The sequence below is a fragment of the Drosophila biarmipes genome, chromosome 3L (genome assembly GCF_025231255.1).
Source record: "Drosophila biarmipes strain raj3 chromosome 3L, RU_DBia_V1.1, whole genome shotgun sequence".
NCBI classification, from domain to species: Eukaryota; Metazoa; Arthropoda; class Insecta; order Diptera; family Drosophilidae; genus Drosophila; species Drosophila biarmipes.
The window spans coordinates 22,968,780-22,993,810 of NC_066613.1; the positions used below are offsets into that span (position 1 = coordinate 22,968,780).

General features: G+C 42.4%; 1 protein-coding gene across 2 annotated transcripts in view; it reads right to left on the reverse strand.

Annotated features, from left to right (window-relative positions):
- LOC108035436 (junctional adhesion molecule A) overlaps positions 1-25,031 on the reverse strand; it is a 101,708-nt gene that overhangs the window by 25,686 nt on the left and 50,991 nt on the right. For both annotated transcript variants that reach the window (XM_017111069.3, XM_017111068.3), the window contains exons 3-6: positions 9,678-9,919; positions 5,537-5,747; positions 4,979-5,106; positions 1,358-1,526 (exon numbers count right to left, since the gene is read on the reverse strand). In XM_017111069.3, the coding sequence (XP_016966558.1) occupies positions 1,358-1,526; positions 4,979-5,106; positions 5,537-5,747; positions 9,678-9,919 (750 nt within the window). The remainder of the gene's footprint in view (positions 1-1,357; positions 1,527-4,978; positions 5,107-5,536; positions 5,748-9,677; positions 9,920-25,031) is intronic.

Here is a 25,031-nt window from a genome sequence, read left to right on the forward strand (position 1 = left end):
GTAAATGTCGCCGGCATCCGTCTTTGTCGCGGGTGGAAATCCTTTCCCGGGAGCTCCCAACTCTGTCTGGCACTCACTTAACTGCAATTAACCGCAGTGTGCTAATTAATTTGCTCATAATTGATGCCATTATGTGCTGCGAGGCAGCTGCACAACACCGAATGCTTTGGCCCCGTGGGTCACATCAAAACTTCAGACCGAAATTGGGCCACTTTCGGCTGCTGGACGGGATTGTTGGAGCGCTGCACTTCTGCGGTCCGGGTGGAAATCAAGCGAACTAAGTTCCTGCACAATTTATTAAGGACCCCGATTCGGTCAATTGTGAAAGAGTCACGGGCATCCTGCATGCAGGCGGAAATGAGCCGAAATTGCAATCGGAAACGGGCTCTGTTCGCTTTCAGTGGGTCAAGGCGGTCGGCGGTCGGTGGTCAGCGGTCGGGGTCAGCATTCACCAGTCGCTGGTCCGGCGTCCACTGGTGGATCCGAATCGGCCCAGTCCTCTGGACCTAGACCGTTTGACTTCATAAAGCGTCCCGCTGGGCAACGCCCTGTCACGGATACATGTATTCAGATGTCAGTGGAAAGGAAATGCTGCCAATGCGTTTGAAAGTTGACACACAGCAAGAAATCAATTTAGTCGTGATATAAAGAAATTCTAACATTTTTATTTTCCTAAACAATAATTTGGACTTCAGTATTAGAGTCCAGAGTGATTAGAAATCATGTTTAATCAATCTAATAAAAATATTAAATAGGTGCCTAAAGGTATGCAGCAATCAATTTCAAAAACGAAATGAATCTCTTCAGAAGGCCTATTAGCTTTCTTCATTGCATACTTTTAGACACCTTAAATTATATATTTTATATTTAACCCCAGCAATCGTTGTATATTTTATAATGTTACGTTATGTGATTCAAAGTATGGCTTCCAAAACAAATGATAAAATAATTTAGACGAAGTTCAATCAGTTTTAATATTATTTGAGCAAATAAGAAATCTACACTTTCATAATTTTAAATCATAATGCCGTACTTTTAGTTATCCGTTATTTTCACAAGTGCCTGTAACTAACCACGTGTAAAACATGTAAAAATTCGTTTCCTGAAGTATAAAACTACATATATGTATCTTCATTTTTTGCTGTGCTTTAGGGGCAACAAAGAAAACAAAATGACATCGCAGAGCATGGCTGTCGGTTTCGTTTGTCAGTTAATGTAAGCGCTCTCGTACAAATGTCATTTCATGGGCGGGGCACTTTCGAGCATTTGCCCAGATGGGATGGCAACAATTCGGGTTCGGATTTTGGGGCACGGAGTGGGAAAGGGCATTACGGGGGCAGCGGGAATGGGTACTTACCATTTAGGACATGCACACGCACACTGGCCACATCTGCATTGGAGGGCGCACAGGAGTATTTGCCCGAATCGGCCAGATCTGCATTCTGTATGAGCAGAAATGAGGTTGTCACATCGCCCTTTTCGGTAATTACCGACACGCCGCCTCTTGATGAATCATAATTAATGACCTGCAAGTGGAGGAGGAGATCCGTGAGTATATTCCGTGTATAAGGCACCCACTCCTTTCCGCACAATAATGTCAAAACAATGAGGGGCTGACAGAAAATCGCTTGTTGCACCGGCTGTTGTTCCTAATGTAATTTTTGACCCGCCTTAAAGTGTGAAAAATTTGAAGATTAAATAAATTACAAAGTACTGTAACTTCCACCTCTCATCCACTTGTAAATTATACATTTGAAGTGCAAAATAATGACTGACACTCGTGTAACTTGTGATTTTAATTGGAATTTGATTCCTGTTTCGTGATTAAAGCTAGCACTCGACATCAAAGATCGCGTGAAATGCCAGGCAAGTCGCGGGGATTTATGGCTGCTCCCTATCATTATGGTTATTACTTTCTGGCAGCCATCGGCAGTCGACTTGATATTATCGATTTCCGCTGGATGATGGCAGGTCCTCTCGAGCACTGGCTCTAACAGCAGTTGAATGCATATTAAGTCGCTGCCTCCAGCTGACAAAAACAAATACCGGAATAATTTGCCAATACAGCCGGAGCAGGGGGCAAAGTTCACAGTGGCACCGAGAGAGCTGACAGCGAATTGATATTAACACATAATGCCGCTGACGGGGCAAAGACTTTGCCACCAACGAACGGCAGAAAAAGTGCTGAAAACAACAGCGGCGGAAATGAGACAGCTCACAACCCTTGGCCAAAAGACCCCGGGCCAACTGTCAGGCGCATAATTTGCCCTCTAATCCCAACTAATCGACGACATTTGCGATAGTTTGAGGAATGAAAGGAAACTTAGCGTCCCTGATAATGATGACGATGGCCAAATAGATATAGACATCAAGAAGTAGAACAGGAAATTGTACAAAATGAGTCCCTTGATGTTGATACCGCTTAGGGAAGCATGTTGAATGCACAATTTCCACTTTTATGTAGAGATATGGAAAGATATTTTAGAGTAGCAATAATTTCAATTGCCATTTTCGATATATTTTGGGAATTGTTTCCCACTCAAAAATTAAAAAAAAAGTGTATTGAGGAAATTATAATAGCTTAGAACATCCCTGTTTTCAACAACATCAAAAAGTATTGCACTTTAACTCGGATAGGATTTTAATTATTACCAATATAATATTAATTTATTATTTTCTCTCCTTACTAAACCCAATACACCCAAAAAAGGCTGGGTACCTGTCATGAAAACAATGAAAATGGCACAAACTTTGTCGCCGAAACTTTTGGCAAGTGAAAAGTTTGCCTATCAGTCGGCACACGATATCCCGGCCCCATTATTGCTGACTCCGGCATAAATATCATATTTGTATTATAATATTTTCTGCCTGCGGCACAAATTAGTTAATGAGCCTGGGGTTGGGGGTGCAGCCAGTATCAGCGAGTCGGAATAAATGCGAGTCCGCAGTTTGTCATTCGATAAATTGAAAATAAAAGCAACATTCTGCCATTCAGAGTTTAAAAATTCATGGCATGCCGCCTGCAATTTTCATGACAACTGCAGCTGTTACTGACTTCTTCAATCTGGGGATTGGGATTGGAACTGGGATCGGGGGGAAAACCATACAAAAGACACAAAAGGAAATAATAACACTGGCAAACAATGGCAAAAAGTAAATAAAATATTTGTGTAAAATGTTTGTAGCTCATTGAAAATGCGCATATATCTGATTTATGCGACACTTGGCAACACACAATAATCGCCCGCATATTTCGAGCATAGGAATCGAACAAGCCAAGGCTCGTAACAAATACCTACTACATAAAAATGCGCCCAAGGCAGGGAACTCAGCTGAAGTGCTGTAACAAGCGAACGATGGACAGATAATTCCCCTTGAATATGGGCCACAGGGCCAAGAAGTTGGCCATAAGCCGGAGCCAGGGCAACGGGAAATGCCAGTTATTTGCAGGAATTAGCTACACATATGTGCCTGTCAAGGCGCCCGCTGACCTCAGGTGGGGAAAAAAGGACTGTGAAAATATGCAACACGTTAATTACAATTACCGAGCGGAAGTGCGGGGCAAAAAGCGCTGCCTGCATTTCAGGCGAGCCGCCGCGGTGGAAGTGCATCAACCGGGTTTATCCATCCATTAAACTAATTAACAGCAAATTTGCATGGATCGTAAATAATCCGTGCGCACGGAGCTCGGAGCACGAAGGGCACGGACAGGACAAGGCAGCACTCGACGGAAAAGCCTGCAGCAAGGACGCGTTAAGTTTCCTGCGGCCACTCTTCGCACACACACACACAGGGGCCTGGGCCCAGGTAGCAGGGATTTTAATTAGAAAATTCCTGGAATACATTAAAATACGCCAAGTGGCCGAGTGCAAGAAGTGAGCAGCAGTTGTTGGCCGGATTTGTGTGTGCTGCGCATTTAACACAGCCACGTTTTTTTCTGGCTCCAAGGACCCTTTTTTGTTGATATTTTGTTTGGCTTTTGCATTGCAATTAGCGTGCAACTGTGGCGGATTTAGCACTCTGCAATTAGCCAGCTGTGGATGCTGCTTAACTGGGCTAAGACAACAGGGCTAATTGGCAGCAGCGCAGGGACAACTAATCAGGGAATGATCTGAAAATCCCCTCTCTCTCCACTTGTCACCACGGGTAATTTAAACATAACCTGTCCGCCGAACGCCATCGACCCAGTTATCCTTGCACTTCCGTGTGTGAAGGACGCAGGATGACGGCGAGCGCGGTGATTTACTCATTAAAATAACAACAGCTGACGTTTAAATAACGTTGACGATGGGGAGTTATGCTGCCCAAATCTGATGAGGGTCTGGCGAAAATCGGAAAAGGATGTGGCGTGCGAAATGTCAGCGGAAGGCGAGAGCAGGGAAGGATAACTTTCACCGACACCCGGTGGCGTATTAGTAACGAAGTTCGCCCGGAGGGGGACTGAAGTTTTTCGATTCGAGAACCCGAATTGCCAAGTTGCGAGTGACACATGGGATTGTTAAGCGAATAAAATATCGCTGATGAGGGCAATTAGAATGTTTAAGAAAAAGGTATAAATGGGAAAATCTTTGGATTTTACAAAAAACTCTGTTGGTTTTTTTAGGTTATTGCGATTTATAATGATTATCCCTATCCCCTAAAATATTTTTTCAAACAAATAGCTGTGATTTCTTCCTTATGTCTAGTCATAATAAAAAAAAACCTTTTAAAACTGTCAAGTAATACACTATTTCAAAGTTGTCCCCCTTCGGCACCGGAATTCAAGAATAAACTATAATTACCTTATCGTAATTATACAAAAATATGTTTTTATATATCTACATAAGATTGCTCCCTTATAACTATTTAGAATAAAATAAAAGACCTTTCAAAATAGCTAAAAAATATATTATTTCCATGATTTCCCCTCAGATCTCTTAGTATTTTATGGGAACTAACTCCATATGAGCTCCGGCATATAAGAATGAACTGTGATTACCTCCTCGTGATGGTACCAAAAGATGTAGGCCGGCGGTTCGGGGCTGAACTTTACAGTGCAAGTGAGATTTATGGTGCTGCCTTTATCAACGTGAAGGTCAGGACCTCCCAGGATGGTGGCCGTTGGCACTGGAGGGACACACCGAGAAAGACAGAGAAAAAGGCGAGGTAAGTGCTTGAAAAAAAGTGATGTCGAAAAGGACGAAAGGTGGGCGCTGTCCGTTGGCTGGCACTGTGGAATAATAAAGTACGAGATAAAATGGAATTATTGTCGCATGAAAACCAAGACTCGACGTCCATCGACATGGCCTCTTCCTTGGCCGTGCATGTTGCTCACTCGTTGGCTGTGTGTAATTTATTTGTTCAACAACTTCGTTTTTCTCCGCATTTCGTCTGCACCTTTTTTTGCCGTATTTTGTCATCAGGCTGCTCACCGAGTGCCCTTTGTTATTTGCGACGACAAATGGTGGATTTTTTATGAAGCCCTCTTGCGAAACCGAATCGGCATCGGCATCGGCATCGCAATCCCCAACAGATGACCCCTGACCCCTCAACTCACCCACGACATTGAGGCGGACGAAATAGCTGCGCACCGGCTGCGTGGATATCTGGCACTCGTACATCCCGGCGTCCCGTTTCTGGGCCCACTTTATCTGCAGGGTCCAGTCCTCGGTGTCCTGGTGATGGGTGGCCTGGAAGCGCTGGTCGGAGGTGTAGGTGTACGAGCCCACCGTCAGTATGTGGATGTCGCGGTGCCGGATCCAGGACACCTGCAAAATTCCAAAACAATCGCACATATTTGTACTCTTGCCGGGGCTAAATCAAAAGGATTGCTCTCGAGTGGTGCGGAAACTGGTAATCAACTTAATGGAGGGAGTGGATGGGCTTGGGAAAGGTCGTAAAATTTAAAAGATGTATTATATCAGACGGTTTATTTTAAAATTTAAATTTAGGGTGAATTTGTTTTAAGAAAAGTTAAATATATAGCTGTTCTTTTACTAATTTTATAAATTTATTAAAAATTTTGACATACTTTTAATCAACCGATATTAAATAAGATTTAATGGAGCAGTGTAAAAAGTGTAGTAACCATCAAATGAAAAATGTTTGAAAACTCATAAAATATAACTAGTAAATATTATCTACAAAATACCTTAAACAAATAAGATAAATAAATACAAAATGCCGTGCTGCCTGGCATTTCAAACGCTTTCCCTTGGAAATCGGCTTGATTTTCAGCTTCTCTTCTACTCTAAAGTGCAAAAACCTCCGGGCAATCCTTCTTAAACGTCTCAAGTCGTATTCAATTAGGCGATTTGCACACAAAAGGATATCATTACTTTAAAGCTCGTAAAATCGCGCCACTTGTCTGCTCCTTGAGCCAGCGGCTGGCCCATTAAAAATGCAGCAATTGAAAGCGAATTGCCGACGCAGTGCCATCAAAATCGAATAAAATACCCACTTGAGGGAGCGAAGGGCGATGAAGAAGTTTTGCATCTTTTTCGCCGGGCGTACGTGACGTATGAGCAACGTGTGACGAACTGCTGGAATTTTCACTTGGCTGGGTTTGCAGAAGGGGATTCCCCAATCTCAGCGGAATCTCCAGGACCGCTGCTGGAGCGCGTGCTCGAGCTGCTTGGGCTTTGCTTAATTATCACAAACTTTTTAAGTAGTTTGCGGTGCACAGAGATAACTTTGTAAGCTGGCAGGGCGGCTTACGTAAACTTATTAAGTCAAATGTAAATGCAGAATTATCGCACTTGACAGCCAAGTACCCACATGCACCGCCACACGTACGTATGGTAATTTCTCGCAGTGAAAAGAAAGTACCTCCCCCCACCACCCACAAGGATGCGTGCGTTTAATTATACGCAATGTTGTGTTGCATACTTTCGAGGGCCGCCTTCAACAATTGAGTTTTGGGGCCCAGGATGGCAGGGCCTCGTCCTGATGGGCTCTGTTTTAGGTTCGGTGGCTCGGTGAAAGTGCATGCGAGAGTGCATAAAAGTGAGAAAAACATGGCGCTCGCACTTTTGACAACTGCCGCACACTCGCAGCGACAACGCCGCCATTAAACAAACATTTTACGCAACAAATTAAAGCGTAATTAACAAGTGCACGCTGTGCTGCATGCGGTGCTGTAATGGAGCCACGCCCCCGAAACCCCAAACTCTCGTTCCCCGGGGGGCGGTCCCATATTAGCAGCCACGCCTCTGCGATATGAACGGGAAATGCAGAGGAAAAAATAACTCAAATCTGTTAAAAAAAAAGTGGTAAATAAATGAATTTTTTGAGTATTTTTATCGATGTCCTTTTATTTCCATTGATAACTAATTTTTAAAATTTTAAATAATTTTTATTTGGACGTTAGCAATTTAGTAGATTATACTATTATTATATTATTATTGTTATACTTTTTGAGATATGAATTATCTTGCTTTACAAAAGTTAGTTGTTTTCAATAATATGAATATTTTTTAATCGGATAAGACAAATAAGATAAAATAAAATATTAAATATAGTGATTTTAGTGTTTTACTTATTTTGTTGATATTATATATCATATTTAAATAACATTTCTTTGGTTAAATATATTTGATAGACTTATATCTTTCGATAGCAAATTAAAATATTCTCACACGCGGTTTTGAAATTCTACATTTTTTTTGAGTTTTGACCAAACAGAACTCCTAAATATTTTCCATTACAACCTCTTTTCCTAAGTGCACAACACCAGAAACAGCAACACCGGCTCGACATTCCGCTTCAAGTTGCAAGTCGGGCCCAGTGGGGGGAGCCATTGGAGCCATCAGGGTGGTGCGAAGTGGTGCTGCGTGGTATGGGGTGCTTCGGGCTGGTCCTTTGCGGCGGCACTGAAACTTTGGGCTTCGTGCAACTCGGACTGTGAGCCAAGTGCTGTTGACGCGTGCGGCGAGAGCAATTTCATGAAATTGTTTAAATAATTTCGCGCTCAAATGCAATTGAGAGTGTTGGGTGGGGGGCAGGGGTTACGGCATGGGCGTGGCAGGGGGCAGGGGGCAGCAGTAGTGAAAAGGGCGCGCCCACTTGAGGTTGAACAGTTGATGTATGCGTTAGCCGACATGGGTGAGTTTTCTGGGACTGCCACTCGTCGCTCTTTTGTTTGGCAAGAAATTAAAAGTTGCGCCTGCTAACGGCATCCTGCAACGCCATCCGCATCCTCATCCGCATTGGCATCCGCATCCGCATCTCCATTTCTCTGGCTGCCAGCGGGATCCACTTCCTGGGGGCGCATTTGTGTCAAGTGTTCGCAAGCGCGTTGAAAGTTAGTTGGTTTTCGGCATCGCACTTAGCCGGGAAAGAGAAGGCAAAATCTCTTGACATTTTCCCCCATTTTTGGAGTAAAATAAAGTGTCTTCATGTGTGGCCCTCATTAATCGACTGTCATTGCCGTCTGCCTAATTATTCATAGCCCCATCTCTTGGGCATATTAAAAAAGTCACCTTCCGACAATTATGCACATTTCATTAAACACACTGCCACGGCTGCCCATCTAGGCCAATTAAATGCTACAAAACGCTTACAAAACGCATGAACATATCTGGGGAATTTTTATGCCTTCTGAATGTGACAGCGGGAAGCGCTGCAGATTAGGCCCAAGGAGCAGCAGGTTGCCTACGGCCGACCTTTGTCTTGTGACCCCGCAAAAAGCGGAAAAGGGAGCAATTAAGGCAGATAAACAAAGGAAACAATTGCAAAACAACAACATCGGCGGCAGAAGAAAAACAAGAAGGAGGCAAAAAATGAAATTGCTAAATTTCCACAAGACAAAACAAAAATGAAAAAGAATAAAAAACAACTTCGAGCCAACTTAAAAGTCGCCTTACCGCAAAAGGCAAACAAAAGGGGGGCGGCTCGTGAGGTTAAGGAACTAATTAAAAATTTCGCCATCATGCTGGGGGATTACATTTTGGTCTACGCGTCGGCGGCCAGGTTAGGAAATCAGCCAGGACATCAACGCGAGAGGCGGTCGCAAAAAATAAAATTATTCCGCGCATGGAGAATAAACGAAAGTTGCTGCAAACTTTAACGGCAGGACTCGTTGTCGTCACGCACGACAACAAACTTTTCGACACGAGTACGCTGTTAGCCCCGTAAACCCAGATATGCAGTGAAAAAAATCACCCTTTTGGTTGGAAACTTTAAAAGAAAATTAAAATAAAATCAAGTGAAAGCGATTTAGTCAAATGCCTCGACTATCATGAAATATGGGATCTATTAGCTTTGCTTAACTACCGCGCCCTTCAAACAGTAAAACAACCATAAAGTATCAAAATTTCTAAAAAAACAACAATTTTTAAAATGAATTTAAAAATTTGAATGGTTAAATTTACTGTTGTTTTACTATGATTACTACAAAATAGTGAAGCGACTGTTAAATAATAAAAATAAATAATAAAATAAAAAACAATTACTTTTCTAGCAATAAAACTACAGTAAAAACGTAAACTTTCTATAAAAAATAGTAAAACTACTGTTAAAATAGTCAAATTATTAAAGAAAATATTTAATTTTTTAGAGTTTTCTATATAAACTTGTTAAAGGAAAATAAACACAATTAAAAATTAAAGAGTCAAATAATAGTGATTCAAAATGAACAACTTTATTTCACAAATTCTTATCTTTTTCTCCAAGTGCAGCACCTTTAAGCCGAAACTCACCGTTTTGTTGGCCAAATTGCGCACACGGCAGCTGAGATAGGCGGACTTGCCCATGAGGGCGGTGACATTGCGCGGCGTCGAGGGATCGAAGTAGGGCTCCATCCACTTGGGATGGGTGTAGGCGGCGGTGGGCGCGGTGGGCAGCAGCAGGGCCGCCTGGCCGGGAGTCGGCGTGGTTGTCAGCAGGTCGTCCAGCGAATTGTAGCCCTCGATGGGTCCCTGCACACCGCCATTTGTCATGTCTGCAAGTGGAGGCAAAGAGGAGCGGGTGAGAACTGAATTTCGGTGCGAAAAAGTCAAAAGCTGCAAATAGACACAAATGCATCTAAGCCTAAGCCCCCATTTCCCCATTCCCCGTACATATATATGCAAATGCGAACCTTTTATCTTTGTGCGGCTCACCACGAAAAATATTAAAAACCCAAAGTGCAGCTGTTGGCAAGAAATTCGTGTGCCACGCCAGTCGCACACGAAATGACATTTACATTCATTCAGTCACTCGGATGGGGTTACACCCAAAAAGCCCCTTACACGCTGAGTAACACTCTTTGGATGCATTCAGTTGTCATGGGCTTACGGGTTCAGGGGTGACGGGTTCAGAAGGGTCGGCTACCGCCCTAACTTTGGTCATTAAAAGTGCTCTGTTGCTGGGCTGTGTGGTCGAAAGGTGAGTCCAAGTGGCCCGGGCCCTGGTATTAGGCCTGTGAGCTTTTATTCCTCAATAATGACCGGGGGTCCCGAACAAATGCATTTTTAAACCAGCATGCGAAGTGCTGCCCAATGTACAGTGTAACACTTTTTAATTTAATATACAAATAGTTTCACAACGTATAATAAAATATGTATTTTCAATCAAATTGTACTTTACATTTAAAGGGAATTTATTTGAAGTCAAAATTGTTAAGTTATAGTTGATAGGCCAGCCTAAAAGGGGTTTTTTATCAGAAATAAAACATTCCTAAAACATACAAATATACATATTCACAACAATGTGTGTGTTGTATTGTATTTTCTTACCTACATGCAAAAATATGTTATCCATGTTGGATAACTTATATAACCATATGATTTCTTTATAAATAAGATATTAGATATTTTTATAAGATATTTATTTGACTGTCATTTTTTCCCGACACAAAGCACGGTGCGCCAAGGTACTGATTCTGCAAATGGGGTCTGCGGCTTCTGCTCTTCGGTAAGAGCTGTGAAAAAGGGGTTGGCAGGCTGGAGGGAGAAAGTAGAAAGTGGAAAGGGGCAACCTTCAAGTGAGTGAAGTGTTTGCGGTTGGCAAGTACAAGTGCACACACACAAACGCACATGTTGCAAGCGGAATTGTGTCACTGCTCACACACACAGGGATGGCAACCGCAAGTCTCCCTTTCTTTTTCTGCGGCCAACCCTTTTCACTGTCGAGCTCATGGTTATGCAAAATATTTGCACTCAAATCATATTTCAAGGATTAAAACTTGCATTCATTCGAAAACTGTTTTTCCACATGCACGCGCCCAACGCTCACACAAATAAATGCACTGGAAAAATAATACGAGGGGTGACAATAGATTTTATAAGGATTTTTTAATGATGTATGGTGAACCACCTTTAAAACATAAAATATAAATGCATTAAAAAAACTCAAAAGGGCTTTACAAAGAAGAGAATTCCATTTTTATCTAGAAGTATTTTTCTCACTAAGAAAATTTTGATTAAAAATTAAGGAATGCTTATTTTCTGCACTATTTTTAAGAGCTGTCCCTGCTTTTTTCCAGTACAAGTGCGCCCACAACTTCGGCTTCATTAAACAAAAGGCAGCTGGGAAAATCCACCCGCCTCCCGCCCACGCGCTTTTCCATGCAAAAGGGGGCGTGGCAAGCTCAATATGCTTAATGCGGGTAAATTTGAGTGAATGTGGCATTTAATTTAAGCTGCTCCACTGCAATTGGCATCTGCAGCAACACAGTCTCCATTTATCCAGCTGGCAAATGCCTTTCCTTTTTGTCTGTCTGTCTGGCTGGCTGCATCCTGCATCCTGTATCCTTCGTCCGCAGGACATGTGGATTTGTCGCTGCTCAGCTTAGTGGTTTGTTAACTGCACTCATGTTAATGTTTCTCCTTCTCCCAGAGGGGCTTGTAGTCAACTTTGGAGGCAAGTTATAATACGAAAATTCGAAACTTTAGGATAATCGAGTGTGTTTCTGAAGTCTCTGAAGAGAAAAGCAACAATAGCCAAAGGCTCAGTGCCATAACAATGCGAATATTCAGGGGGATTACTAAGAACCATTAACTACTAATTTTAGTTAATTACTGCTATCATGTTTTTGGTTCATGAGGTTTGTTTTTGATAAGAACGGAACATTGTCAGATGCATTTGCTTGGTTCGTTAAATGCACGCAAAAGCTGTTATGCAATGGCTTTGCTTTTATTTCTTTATAAGAATCGGGGTTCCCATTTCTTCAAACAAACTGATATCTTTCTTTTCAGCAATAATTTTGAATATGAGTGCATTTTCTCCTGTTAAAATTGTTTTTAATCGCATTTCCCTCTAATTAAAGACCCGTTTATACCAACCCAGACCGGCTTTAAGGAACGGCAAATTCGAATTCAATTGCCACCGCTGAATTTTCCTCATTTGGAGCCGATGGGAAAGCGGCATGTGTGCCAGAGTGCGCGATTCGAGTGGGTTTTCTCACTTTTTCTCCCCATGTGCGTGCGACTGGGGTTGGTTTAATCATTACGGGGGCTACGCCGTTTCACCAGCACCAGTACAGCCCAACCTCGAACCCCCGAACCTCCCGAAAGCCATACCCTACATACCCAACCCTCTCGCTTCACCCACTCACACAATGACTTTGCATATTTGCCCTTAATTTTCGACAACGTTGACGAGCCGCGTGGAGCAATTAAGAAAACTTTTGCAATTTTCACGCTTTTGTTTCGGCATTTTTATTTTCCATTTCACTTTTTGGCAGAGACACAAGCGAAATACATGGGTGGAAGGGCCGTGGGTGCCGAAAGTCGACTGAAATGATGCGTAATGTGCAACACTTTGAACCCAAGCCTCAATGAATTAAGCTTATAAAACCCCCTCCGAGCCACCCCCTGTAATTGCCTGCTTATGTTGGGGTTGTAATTTAGGAAGTTGGGGATCCCGGATCCCAACGCACTTAATTGTGTTTAATGGCATTGAATTTCATAGTAAATATCGTTTCGTTTCGTTGCCTTCGCGGTAATTAAAAATCAACATTGGCTGCGAATCGAGTTACACGGAATCCTCCTTTTCTGTTTGAGTCTATAGCGCTTCTTGTTTTCAGTTCTTATTTGTACCTGGGTAAGGTAAGGAAGGGGGTATATTGCATTTTCTTGAAATGAATGGGAGAAGGAAAGAAAAAGATATCAAACACTACTGAAGTAAAACGGTAGAATTTAATGGTATCTTAGCCCTCAAAGATTAGCAAAAGTCTTAATAGAACTTATTTCCGAGATTGTTATGAGAATAATATCCCTAATTATAGGTGTGGGCCGTTCTTTTCAAAAGAACATTAAAGCTTTTGATCATTATTTGTATGTATACCTTGAGTAATAGGTATCTTATAGTCGCAACCCCGCTCTACATTCTCATTCCCCTTCTCTCTGTCTGTTGCCTGCTTTATCGCACCACTCATTTGAGATGACGAGGGCAATTGGAAGGGTCTTGAACGTGGCCTGCCAGCGGCTCCTTGAGTAATGATGCCTTTTGACATTGTCTAAGCGATTTAATGCGTGGAATCGTGAGTTGGCTGGAAATCAAATGGGCATTGAGATGTTGGCCCACTTGAGTATGCACGCGGCCACCACTCAAGCGCCCGGCCATGGGAACCGCGGAGCCGCCGAACCACCGAACCACCGAACCATCGAACCACTCCAGGATCCAGTCACTCATTTATTCATGTTGAGCACGGTGCATTGGGAGGCTTTTGTGGCCGCCACTCGCTCGCTGCTCTTTTGGCCATCATCGCCTGCGGCTGGGATGTCTTAATTAAGCTTAAATGATGCTGCAAAATTTATTTCATTTCGCACCAGGAGCAGTATCGCCTGTCCGGGGGATAAGGTGTGGCGCATCTTCTATACGTACACACGCCTGCCGTGCATATAAATTATCCACGCAAATTACACGGCACGAAAATTGAAATTGTGTATGTGGATGGGGAGGTGGGCGGTGGTTTGAGGGGCGTGGCCGGCTGCCTCTTGAAAAGGCTGCTGTCATATTTGTGCCGCTTCTTGGGCTCACACATAATAATTTTTAATGCTGTTCATTAATTAGCGTCAATCGGAAGCAGCTTAATTGCTCGCATGATTACCCCCGAAGAAGGGAAGGCATAAAAACCGAGCAAGGCTACAAATTGGGAACACAATGAAAGGATACTCCACACTTGCCACCAAAAGTTGGTCATATTTTCCGCAGGAGTTGAACTTGTTTATTGGATATAAGTGATTACCGATTGCAAAAATTGCTTCCTATTATGTAGTGTTTTTTTGTAGTGCATTGAAATTAAAATTTTATTGTAAAATATTTACTGAATAATTTAAAACTTTTTAAAATATAAAAATTAATTGAAATGTGTTCCTTCCGTTTTCAACATTTATAGATAGAATCTAATTGATTAGATATTATATATCTAAATCCTTTGCTAAAAAAATACATTTAATTAATGCTAGAAAAAGCCTTAAAAAATAAAAGGTGTGCTTTATGAGAAAAATTAGAACATACTTTGCTATCATAGTTTATAAAGCAATATTCTAGGTCACTTCTTTTCGTCCCGGTGAAGGTAGCACAAAAGGCTGCCCGCCAAAGTATGCTATGAAAAATAAATCCGTCCAGCCTCAAAAGGAAATAGTTTGTGCCTGAGGAATTTACTGGTTCCACTTAATTTGTTTCGGGATACGCTGCCGGTCGCACACACACACACACTCGCTGGCTTATAATCAAGACACATTTCCCGGCTGTCTGAGGCAATTTAAGGGCTTAACATCCTGTTTGCTGCCTTTGTCTCTTGTTATCTTCAACCTTGATTGACAACATTTTTGTGCAGCTCGCTCCGTGGTTGTTGTTGCGCCGGTTTGTTTGTCTTTGCATAGCCACTTCGTATGACAAAACATGCGATACGACACGACAACAAGGGCAGGCAACAACTCACACAGCAGCGCACACACTTGGCTTAGACACAAGCATAATTCTTGTTATGAAATATTCGTAAAATTCATACAAAGTACAAGCAAATGGCATGTGAGTAAGTTAAAAGAAGAGTCTGTGTGTATAGCTGGTGTGGTGTGTGTGCCTTTCACATTGAAGGCCGAAAGCATAAAGTGAAGTTTATGCTAGAAGTTGCCCGTGCTCCTGTTGGTCCTGGAAGTCCTGGTTTTGGCCCGGGCTCTGGCTATGGTTCTGGTTGTGGCACGGCTTATCACCTCTGGCATGGGTTGGAGCTTATAATGAAGCATTGTTTGCCGCTCAAAGTTTGGCCCGGACGGAAAGCAACAACATCAGCTGCAGCTTCAGCCTCGGCTTCAACAAAAAGACCAGCCTGGGCGAAATTGGCGGGGAGAATGGTGAAATCGGGTCCTCGGCAGATATTAAAACAATATTTGCCGTGGCTAAAGTTGGTCGCATAAATGCATGCAGCTACTTATGCAGAAGCCTAAGTACATTCGCTTCAAACTGGGAAAGAACACTGAGAAAAATTCAATATAAATATTATAGGTATAATTTCTTATTGATTATGTATCACCCAAGAACGTCATTGTTGAAAGTTATTTCACTTCAAAAAATCATTCCCTAAAAATTATTTTATTTTTTTAACATAAATGCCTTTTTTTACTGAAAAATTTATTTTAGTTTGAGAAATCTAAATATTAAATCTTAATAAATCTTAAAAAAATATAATTTATATTTTTTTATAAAAAAAATAATTATTGGATCTACCAAACTCAACAAATGCTTCTTATCTTCAATACCATCCCCTTTTCCGCCGTGCAATATTGGCATGATAATTTAAGTCAAGGAGCTGCTTTTGGGCCTGGTTTGCCTTTGGTTTTGGCCAGCAATTTGCCTGCTCAGACCTTGATTAGAGCTGCCCCATTGCCGCCTGTTATTGTTTGGCATTTTGCACTAGTCTCGATTTTATTAATGATTACCATAGATTTTCCAATCAGAATGTGTAATGCCTTTCCGCCCTAATGGGGGTCACCCAGCAGCCACGCCCCGTTGGTCCCTTTTGCCCAACCCCAAGGATGTGTGTGTCTGAAATCTATTCAATGACTTGGAAAAGGGTCTGCAGTGGCCTTGGACCCGGCCGAGACCCAAAAAAGCCCGAGTGACAGTCACAATGTCACTTGGCCAATGGATTTGCCTCGATTGAAGGCCAGAACTGTTGTAGAATTTTAATTGCGTGTGTTAATTTTTGGGTTCGCTACCATTCAATTTAAATTTATGGTATATACCCAAGGCCATAAATTGAAGTGGATCGGGCGGCAATTTAAGGCACAATTTATTATCGTACCCTGGGCTCTGCAGCTCTGAGCTCTGGGTCTTTGGGCCCTGCGAAAATGGGGTCCTTCGCCGAATTCGATTTCATTTGATCCTTTAACGATTGGCCAGGTGTTGTGTGGTCTCTGCATTATGCAATGCAACTTCATCAATCAGCAGCTGCGAATCTTGATAAATGTCGGTGAAGCGTTTCGGGTTTTTCTGCTCCTCGCCCAGGCCGGAAACCGGAAACCACAATGTAGACATTTTAATTGAAGCCAGGCAAGTGACATGTCACAACATGTCGTCGTTGGTTCGGGAGTAAAAGGGGGATTGCATATTTACAATTGGCGGCAAACCGCAAAAGGCAAACTTGATTGCAATTGTTGAGCCGGCTGCCGCAATAAAATATTAAATTCAAATGAAAACACAATACATTTGGCTCAGCTCCCTTGTATTGCTGCTTCTTTTATATCGTTTCAGCCATTGAAATATTTGGCAACACAGTGGAACCCAAAGTCCGGGACACCCATGGCTCGGCATTAGCTCAAACCTCTTGTTTTAGCCACTTGTTCCCCCAATGTTTCCCACTGTAAGCCGACACAGCTGCTGGGGAAACCACATGGCAAAGTGCAAACAAACATATAATAAATCATTTTTAAATAATTCACAATCTGGCCAAATGGCAGGCCAGCAAACACGAGTTTGTGCGTATCAATGTGCAACTAAAGTCGAGCTCCAGAGCTTCGTTCGGCAGAGGGTGTAAAAAATGTAAAGAGAGCGCAGAAAAAACATGGCTAAAATGTCGCTTTTCTGGTCTTTGGGCTCAGCACAAGCTTCACTTTTGGCCATCACGAATTCGATGGCAGATCCGCAGAACGTGCTGCCACCGCTGGGAGGATTGGAGCTTTAAGAACTGGCCCATTCTGGGTTTTGCTCTCTTTCTTTTTTGTGGCTACCACCCCACCAGCCATCCATCTACTCCATATGCATGTGGCTCACAGGCGGCTAAGGAGATTGGGGCAGGGGCCAACTTGTTTGCCGAACGCGTTTTGCCTGCAAGTTCCATTCGCAGCTTCGAATTTGATTGAGTGCTCCTCCGGTTGATGGCCGCATTTGGAATTGAGTTAAAACGTAGCAAATGACTTAAAAGTGCCAACTATGGCATGCTTAGCCATGTCGCCTCCTCTTCTGGCCCTCCTGTCTGTCCATCTGGCCATCTTCATCATGCACACACATGCGCCAGTGGTGGCAGCTCGGTAAGCTCAAAAAATCACAAAATTAAAGGATATATTAAAATGTATTTATCAATCCCAAAAAGAAAAAGTATCTAAAAAGGTATCTTCACACTCATAATATAATATCTTCTGAGCAATCAAAACTCTCTTTGTAAAACCGTCATCATAATCCAGACAAAATCTGAATATCCAGCAATATCGTACTTTTATTCGAGTCTTAAAATAACCTCGAAGTTCGCGTATCTATTTTATTTTTTCACCTTTGAACCTCGCCAGACTTAGCTTCGTCTGGTTTTTCCTAAGAAGTCTTGGGGATTACCTATTTAAATGCAAATTTTCCTGACTGTATGAAAAGCAAAGCATTAGTGGAATACAAAATAAAGTTGTTGGAGTCAAAAAATTAGAAAAAAAGATTTAGAAGCATTATGCTATTATTATAGTTGGTACGTTTAAGAAAAAAAGTATCAGATACTTGTCATACAATAATAAATCTAGTAGATAGCAACTCTTAACTGGGAAATATCCCTTTCAGCAGCACTGATGACGTGCAATCAGGACGAAGTCGTCGGCGGAGGAGGAGTTGGATGTGCCGGGATCTGTGCAGTGACAGTTATTCACTTACATAGTGGCACTTAGTTATAGACCGATGGCAGGACGAGGAGGAACGTGCACAATCATTGCGTCAGTCACGTTTTGAATTGAAGAAATTCATCAGACAATTTCGTCTGCGACACACAGAGTCATTCCTTCAGCTTCAGACCCGAGCTCTCGTCCTTCGTCCTGCGTCCTGCCAGCTTGGTCCCTTTTGGGCTGTCCCCCCACCTGCCAACCCAAGTTCGTTGCCAGCAATTTGTATTCCGTTGAGTGGGTTTCACCTCAAAGAAATACACAAAAAACGGGCACGAATTGATTGAATTAAATTGGGATTTTTATGCGTGCATGATTGCATTGATGAGCGGCTTTCACTCTTTTTATCTACAGTTCGCCACAACTCATTCCCGCCGCACTGCGGATGCTTTATTGTTTGAAACTCTCATCAGTATAGTTGATGATGCCATTTTATGTGCCTTTTGTTTATTGCGTGAAATGCATTGAAACGACAGCGTTTAACCATTTTATCGCTTTTTCTTCAGCGCGAATGATTTGCACATGCTCGTCGACAGCAAATGGAATAGTTCGAATAATTTATGTTGGCATTTATGTTTTCTGTGTAACTTACGATTATGTGGCAAAATACCCATAACAACGTTGCACAAAAAAGCTGAAAACTATATTTACACCGAGTATCAATTACATCTGTTAGGTATTTCAATAAAATCCAACAGTTTTTAGCTCTTCTAAAACTAGCATTTTAACTAAAAACGAAACAGACAGGTGAAAAGTCATCCATTAGGAGTTTGTGCATCCATTTTAAAATCCCTCTGTTAATTTTCCACTTGGTTAAACTTAACCGCTCAGGTGTGCGGCAAGCTAATCTGAAAGCCTTTAGCCTGTAAACGTGCTGCAACCTTTTCCAAACTAGACAATCTTTTTTCCCCGTCCGATAAGTCAGCGCCCAAAAAACAAGGACCTGTCTGATAATATTTTAACAGTAATTCAATCGACGTCAGGTGCAGCAGACTCCCAGGGGTCCCAGGCCGACTTAAAGTGACTGGCAAACAAAGAAAATAAAAGTCCACAATGCAGTGGTAATTACAAGTCAAGCCACCGCCTTTCGGTGGGAGTTGATTTTTGCACTGAGAGATATGGTTGTAAAGCTTCAAAAATATAAGTTCTTTATAATTTAGTGCTCAGAATATTCCAAAATATATATTATGTAATAATATTTCACAAAAAAAAACTTTAAGAATAATTATTACTCGCCTGCTGAAAGTTAAAAATCTTTTAAGATTTATTTTCAATACTTTCCTTGCGGAGGAATAATATTTATTTTTTTTAACGCAGGAATTTTTATGTTTTTTTGGTTTGCAAGCCTTAAATAGTTCCTGGTTTCTTAAGATACACTTTTAAATAGCTTTAAAGTTTCAGAGAAGTCTGCATATTGACTCCACTAACAGTGTTTCAAGAGGTTTGTTTTCGACCATTTTTCTTAAATTGGCTAATTTGTTTGTGTTTTTATTGTACAAAAATATTTAAGTCCAGATTATTTTATTTTTCTTCCCCATCAATATTATATTTCAATGGCTATTAGTTTTCCCCTGTGCACTTCTGTCGCCCGTTGGTCGGAATCTGGCGGCTGGCGAAGTCCATTGCCATCGATGATGGGCAGCAGCTGCCAAGTTGCCAGTGCCAGGCACGCGCTGCAGCCGGAACCCCTGAGTAGCAATCGGGTGGGGGAATAGGCGACTGGTTGCTGGGAAAGGGATCCAGAGACAGGAACAGGTAGCATGTGTATGCATTCCCAGGGAACCTTCTCTGCTCGGCCAAAATCACAACAGCAACACGGCGAACATGAGCCGGTATTCATAGCCGTAGCCGGAGTTTAATGGCGGGATGGTGGAGGGCACAGCGGCCTCCAGATCCCGGAGGACTTGCCATTTAACTGGCTGGCTGCCTGGACGAACTGGGCCTCGCAGGACGCGGCGCACTGAATGAAATACATTTTTTGCCGCTTGGCTTTGCTTTGTTTTCCCCGCTGCTCGTTCACATTTTTCCTCACCTGACTTTCCGCCAGTTTTCCCTTTTTTCCCCAGCCCAACGCCGCGTTGAGTTATAAATTTCGAAAGTACACACACGTGCTCACGTACGAGCTTTCCTGTGTTTGCCCCAGTGCGAGATAGCAGGTCCTGCAGGCTGCTGGTCCTGATACTCGGGATACCGCTCCCACTGCTGCTCCTACTCCTGCTGAATCTGCGGCTGAGGGCCCCGTCACTCCCGGGGGCAACTCAAAGTGGAAATGTTTGCCTTATTAGTACATTCAGCAGTAAAAATGTGTTAATCTATAAACGTGCGCGCTTCGCAGCTCACTGCTCACTGCTGGCTGTCCAAAAGGATATGCAGGAGCATGCAGAGAAAACCACTACTTAGGCTGAGATACCAAAAAAAAATATACTAAATATTTAGTTTTAAAAGTAATATCTAAAATTCTTCGTTCCATAAAAAATGTGCATCATCATCTTTATCTGATATAAATTTCAGCATGACAACTCTTTTACATATTTCTAAAAATCAACTTAAAATTAAATAATAAAATATTGCATTTATTATTTTTATGTTCTCTATAAATAATATTGTCTTATGTCCCTTTTAAGTAGCTAATAATGGGAAATTCTTTTATCATAAGATACAGTTTATTGATCTGAAAGCCTTTTTAAATAATATTTACAAGTTCTAATCAAATTTAAAATTTAGTTAAAAAGTTTTATCTTCTACCAATCCTTTTTTTTATTTTCGTGCTTAAATTTAGACGTTGCAAATACAAAAATTTATATAGCCAATTTCAAACCCTCTGGGAAGTAACTTTCCAAATATTTGAAATGAGTTTGGGTCACGTCAGTCTATTTTAAAACATTTTATATGCTCTATTTATATTATTTTTTATTCTTTTTTTTTTGTATTTTCTCACACTGTTGCACTATATTATTCTAGATTGCCCGCGAGACTAGGCAGCCAGATTCGGGGCCGCTCGCAGTTCTTTAATGAATTTATCGCGTGTTGGGGCCACGTTCCACATACGCCTCGTGTGCCAGGCGGCCGTTAAGCATGCGGCAAGTACAAGGACATGCGGCAACCACTGCCACACATCCTGGCTGCTTGCTGCTTGCCTGCTTCATTAAAACTATGTGCTTTTAATGTTTACCGCCTGGGTAGGCACGGAGATGTCTACTGGTGTGTCGGGACCGACGGACGGACGGACAGGTGCCATGACCATGCCCGTAAAAGTGGATGGAGATGTGGTATAGGTATGATGATGGCGATGACGATGTTGCCGCTGCCACTTTCAGGCTGCCATGTAAAACATTAAAATTTGACAGCTTTTAATGGGACGCGAGATACAGGGTGGGTGGCTGTGGGCCACACAGCTGGGCACAGCTGGCGGAATACTTTGGCGCTTCCTGCTGATGACGGCCTTTAATCGCTGCCTGCATAACTGATTACCGAACGGCCAGATGACGATGCCCATTCCCCATGCCCCATGCTCCGTGCTCCTTGCTCCGTGCACCGTGTTATCGCTCCAGGCCGCTGGATTCGGCTGGCAAATAAATCATCCTGCAACAAGGAACACCACTTGGCATGCAGCCAGCGAGGGGCGAAGGTCCTGCCACTTTGGCAGGCGAATTATTGTTTTCCAATTAATAAATGTCATTTGCGCTCGAGGCGGCAAAAACAAGGTCAGCGTCCACTAGGAACACTTGCAACGCGGAAAACGAGGGTATATGCGATTAGCAGAGTCAGGGAAAACCAGGAGAGTTCATGAACTACCGAACTACTATTTTGGGAATAAGCCGAACAAGGCTCTTTCTGCAAGGCTCATAAATTTAATTTAAGAAACAAGAATCAATAGTTAATAACTATATAGATACACCTAAATAACTAACTAAATATTAACTTTTAATTACTTATTATATCTCTTTTTAAAATGCGGTTTTTGAAAACAAATTAATCAGCTAAACAACAAATGTTTGATGATTTTTCCAGCTAATTAGTTAGTTTTGGTTAAATCTCAAGAGTGCAATAACATAATAAAATCCAATAATGGCAAATAACAGAATCAAAAAATGGGTAGCTTAAAAACAGAAATTTTAAATGTGCCCAATTAATATTCATAAGTGAATTTATTAACCAGATGGCCTCGACGGCTCACGGACAGCTGGTAATTTGTACTCCCCGCCTCGTATAAATACAGTTTCCCGGCAGCACTTATTCATATTCCGCCGATCCGCTCTACACTGTAACAGTGACTGCAATATGTTTTGTACACTTGACCAAAACGGGAACTGCTGCTTCTGCGTTTGCTGGCGCTGTCATCTTAAATAAACGACATGGCTGCCAGGGGCTTAGTCCGCAGGGCTGGCCTGCCACTTGCTGCCTGGTGCCCCGCCCACTTTTCCGGGCCGCCCCTTTATATATATACGCTACTGCTGTATATGTGTCAAGCGGCGCCTTTCGCAATGAAGCATAATGGACGTCGTAATGGCCGAACGTGCATGCGTGTGAGTCTGCAGCAGGAGCAGGAGAAGAAAGGATGCTGCAGCATATGTAAATGCAATTTGTAGCATTTTTGCTCAGTTTTATGAATTGACAATGATTTCATTTTCGGTCTGTTTGACGGCCAGCCTGTGCGTGTGTAAACTTTCGCCACTGACTGTGCCAAGAAACTGTGTCTTTTATTTACTTTATGCCAGCCCATGGACCCACTTTTCCTGCCACCCCACCTCGGTCATAATTGCATTCTCACATTTTTGCCCGGCTTTGATTACTCTTCGGATACGGATTCGTCTTCCGATTCGTATTTTGTATTTCGCATTTCGTGTCCTTGTTGCAAATGCAATAGCACTTGTTGTAATTGCAATTTACGCTTGTATCTGGCAGTGAGGAAGGAGGGGGGAAGGCCAGCAGTTTTCTTCGTTTGGATTTGGATTTGGTTTACGTGCGGACGGGGCGAAAGCAGAGATCTCCTTGAACATTTCCGACTTAAATTATCACCGACTATGAGCCGGCAGCTGGAAATTTGCGAGAATTTGTGGTGTTGTGCAAACTTTTGTGCCACAAAGAGTGGGTGGCAAATCCAGCACGTACAGTCCACAGAAGCTGCATCGGCGTGGCACACACGTATATAAGGATTTGGTTTTGGTGCTGGCTTCGTTCGGTTGTTCGCTGTTGTTGCCCTGGCTGTTCACTAGTTTTACTAGATTTTTTAAGTTTTTTTTTTGTGGTTGAGGCAACTCTTCATGTTACCCAAAAACCCTCATGTTTCCCCCTGCAAATGTTATGCAATCACACTAATGCGCAGCTTGTGGCCAACGTGCACGGTGCACAGGTAGAACCACTGACATTCGGCCAACGACCTGGCTCAGAGGAGACACCTTCGAGCTGGAGAGCTTTTTATTAACGGCCGCCGCAGCGGCTTGAACCGCTCGGCTAACCTCGATGACCGCTAAACACGTCTGGCCAACGCTGCGTATGCGCAACGTGCTGCACTGTTTATTGTCCGCGAGCCAAATAATTAATGACTCGAAAACACCGCCACTCCCAAAGGCGCTGTAGATAAAAGCTGGCTACATTTATTAATGCAAGGCAATGAACTCGGCAAGGAGGGTTCTTTAATTTCTCAAAATATCTCACAGTAGCCTGAATTTCATTTAAGATTGCTTAGTACGCCTTGCTGAAGCTTTAATTACTGGAAACTATATTTTTAATATGTAATTTTTATATATCATCAAGTCATCTTCTGGAGGCCTATATTATATAAATAAAAAAATAATTCTACATTTTTTTTAAGATCCGGATACCACTAAATATACGCTACTTTTTCAGTACATTGATGTACAGGGGAATGTCCAGCCCATTTTAATTACAGTTGGTAATTTAAAAAGTTGAAAATTTAAAACAAAAATTACTTTCCCTAAAAACAAGGCAGAACCCATGACTGTTGCACTGCACACTTTCGGTGCAAACCCTCCAGGCGTTATTCACATATTTTCTTTCAATTATGCGCAATTTGCCTGTTGAGTAAATAAATCTCGGCCATTGGCGGCCCAGTGGACCGCATAGTTAACCGAAAACTTGTCCAGCGCCACAGAGAAGCCCACGAGAGTTTCGGGATTTTTCATGTTTTCTGGCCCTCTGCATGCTTATGTGGCATACAGCACATACACCGCACCGTACATGTGCACACAGATGACGTTCGTGTTGCCTGTTAAATCATCATGAAATTTTTAAAACCTGCACACACTTCATTGGACATGCGTGGAGGAGGGTGCGGAGGGAAGAATCCTGGGAGGCGGTCCTTTAAAATGCATGAAACTCAGTCCGGCCAAGGCAAACAAACGCTGCAACCTTAATGGCCCTGCCCTGCCCGGCCCTGCCCTGCCCAGCCAGTGCCACGCCCACAGCGCCCCCGACTTCGGGACACTCCTTGGACTAAAGGCGTAAGTTATATGCACATTAATTTGCCCCGGCAGCAGCCCGAAGCATTTGTCTTGCCATACGTTAGGTTGGGACACCCCCTCTACGGAGGCCACCCTCGAAACGAAACTGTTACCAAAGTGAAGCCGCTGCACAGGAAACAATTTGTAATTTGTTCTAGGACCGCTTGGCTGGTATAAATAACTGGTTAATACTGTATATGTTCAATCAGGAGTTCGCCTGGGCAATTTCCCAAGAGAATTCCAATAAATTTTACAGATATCTCCGGACTTTTCGGGGGTGCTATTGATTTTACATCTCCTGTGGGAATAAATCTTCTAGGTTTTAAAATCATTTGCTTAAATCTTGATTTTCGTTTAGTTATCTGCAATAAAACATTTTATGGGATTCCTTTAACACATCTCTTCGAGGGTTTTTTAACTTATCTGCGATTACTCTACCTTACAGTCATGAAATATTTGATGCTGGTTTTTATTGTACTAAAGTGTCCTATAAAATGTTACTGCAAAGAAATTATTCTATACCTTA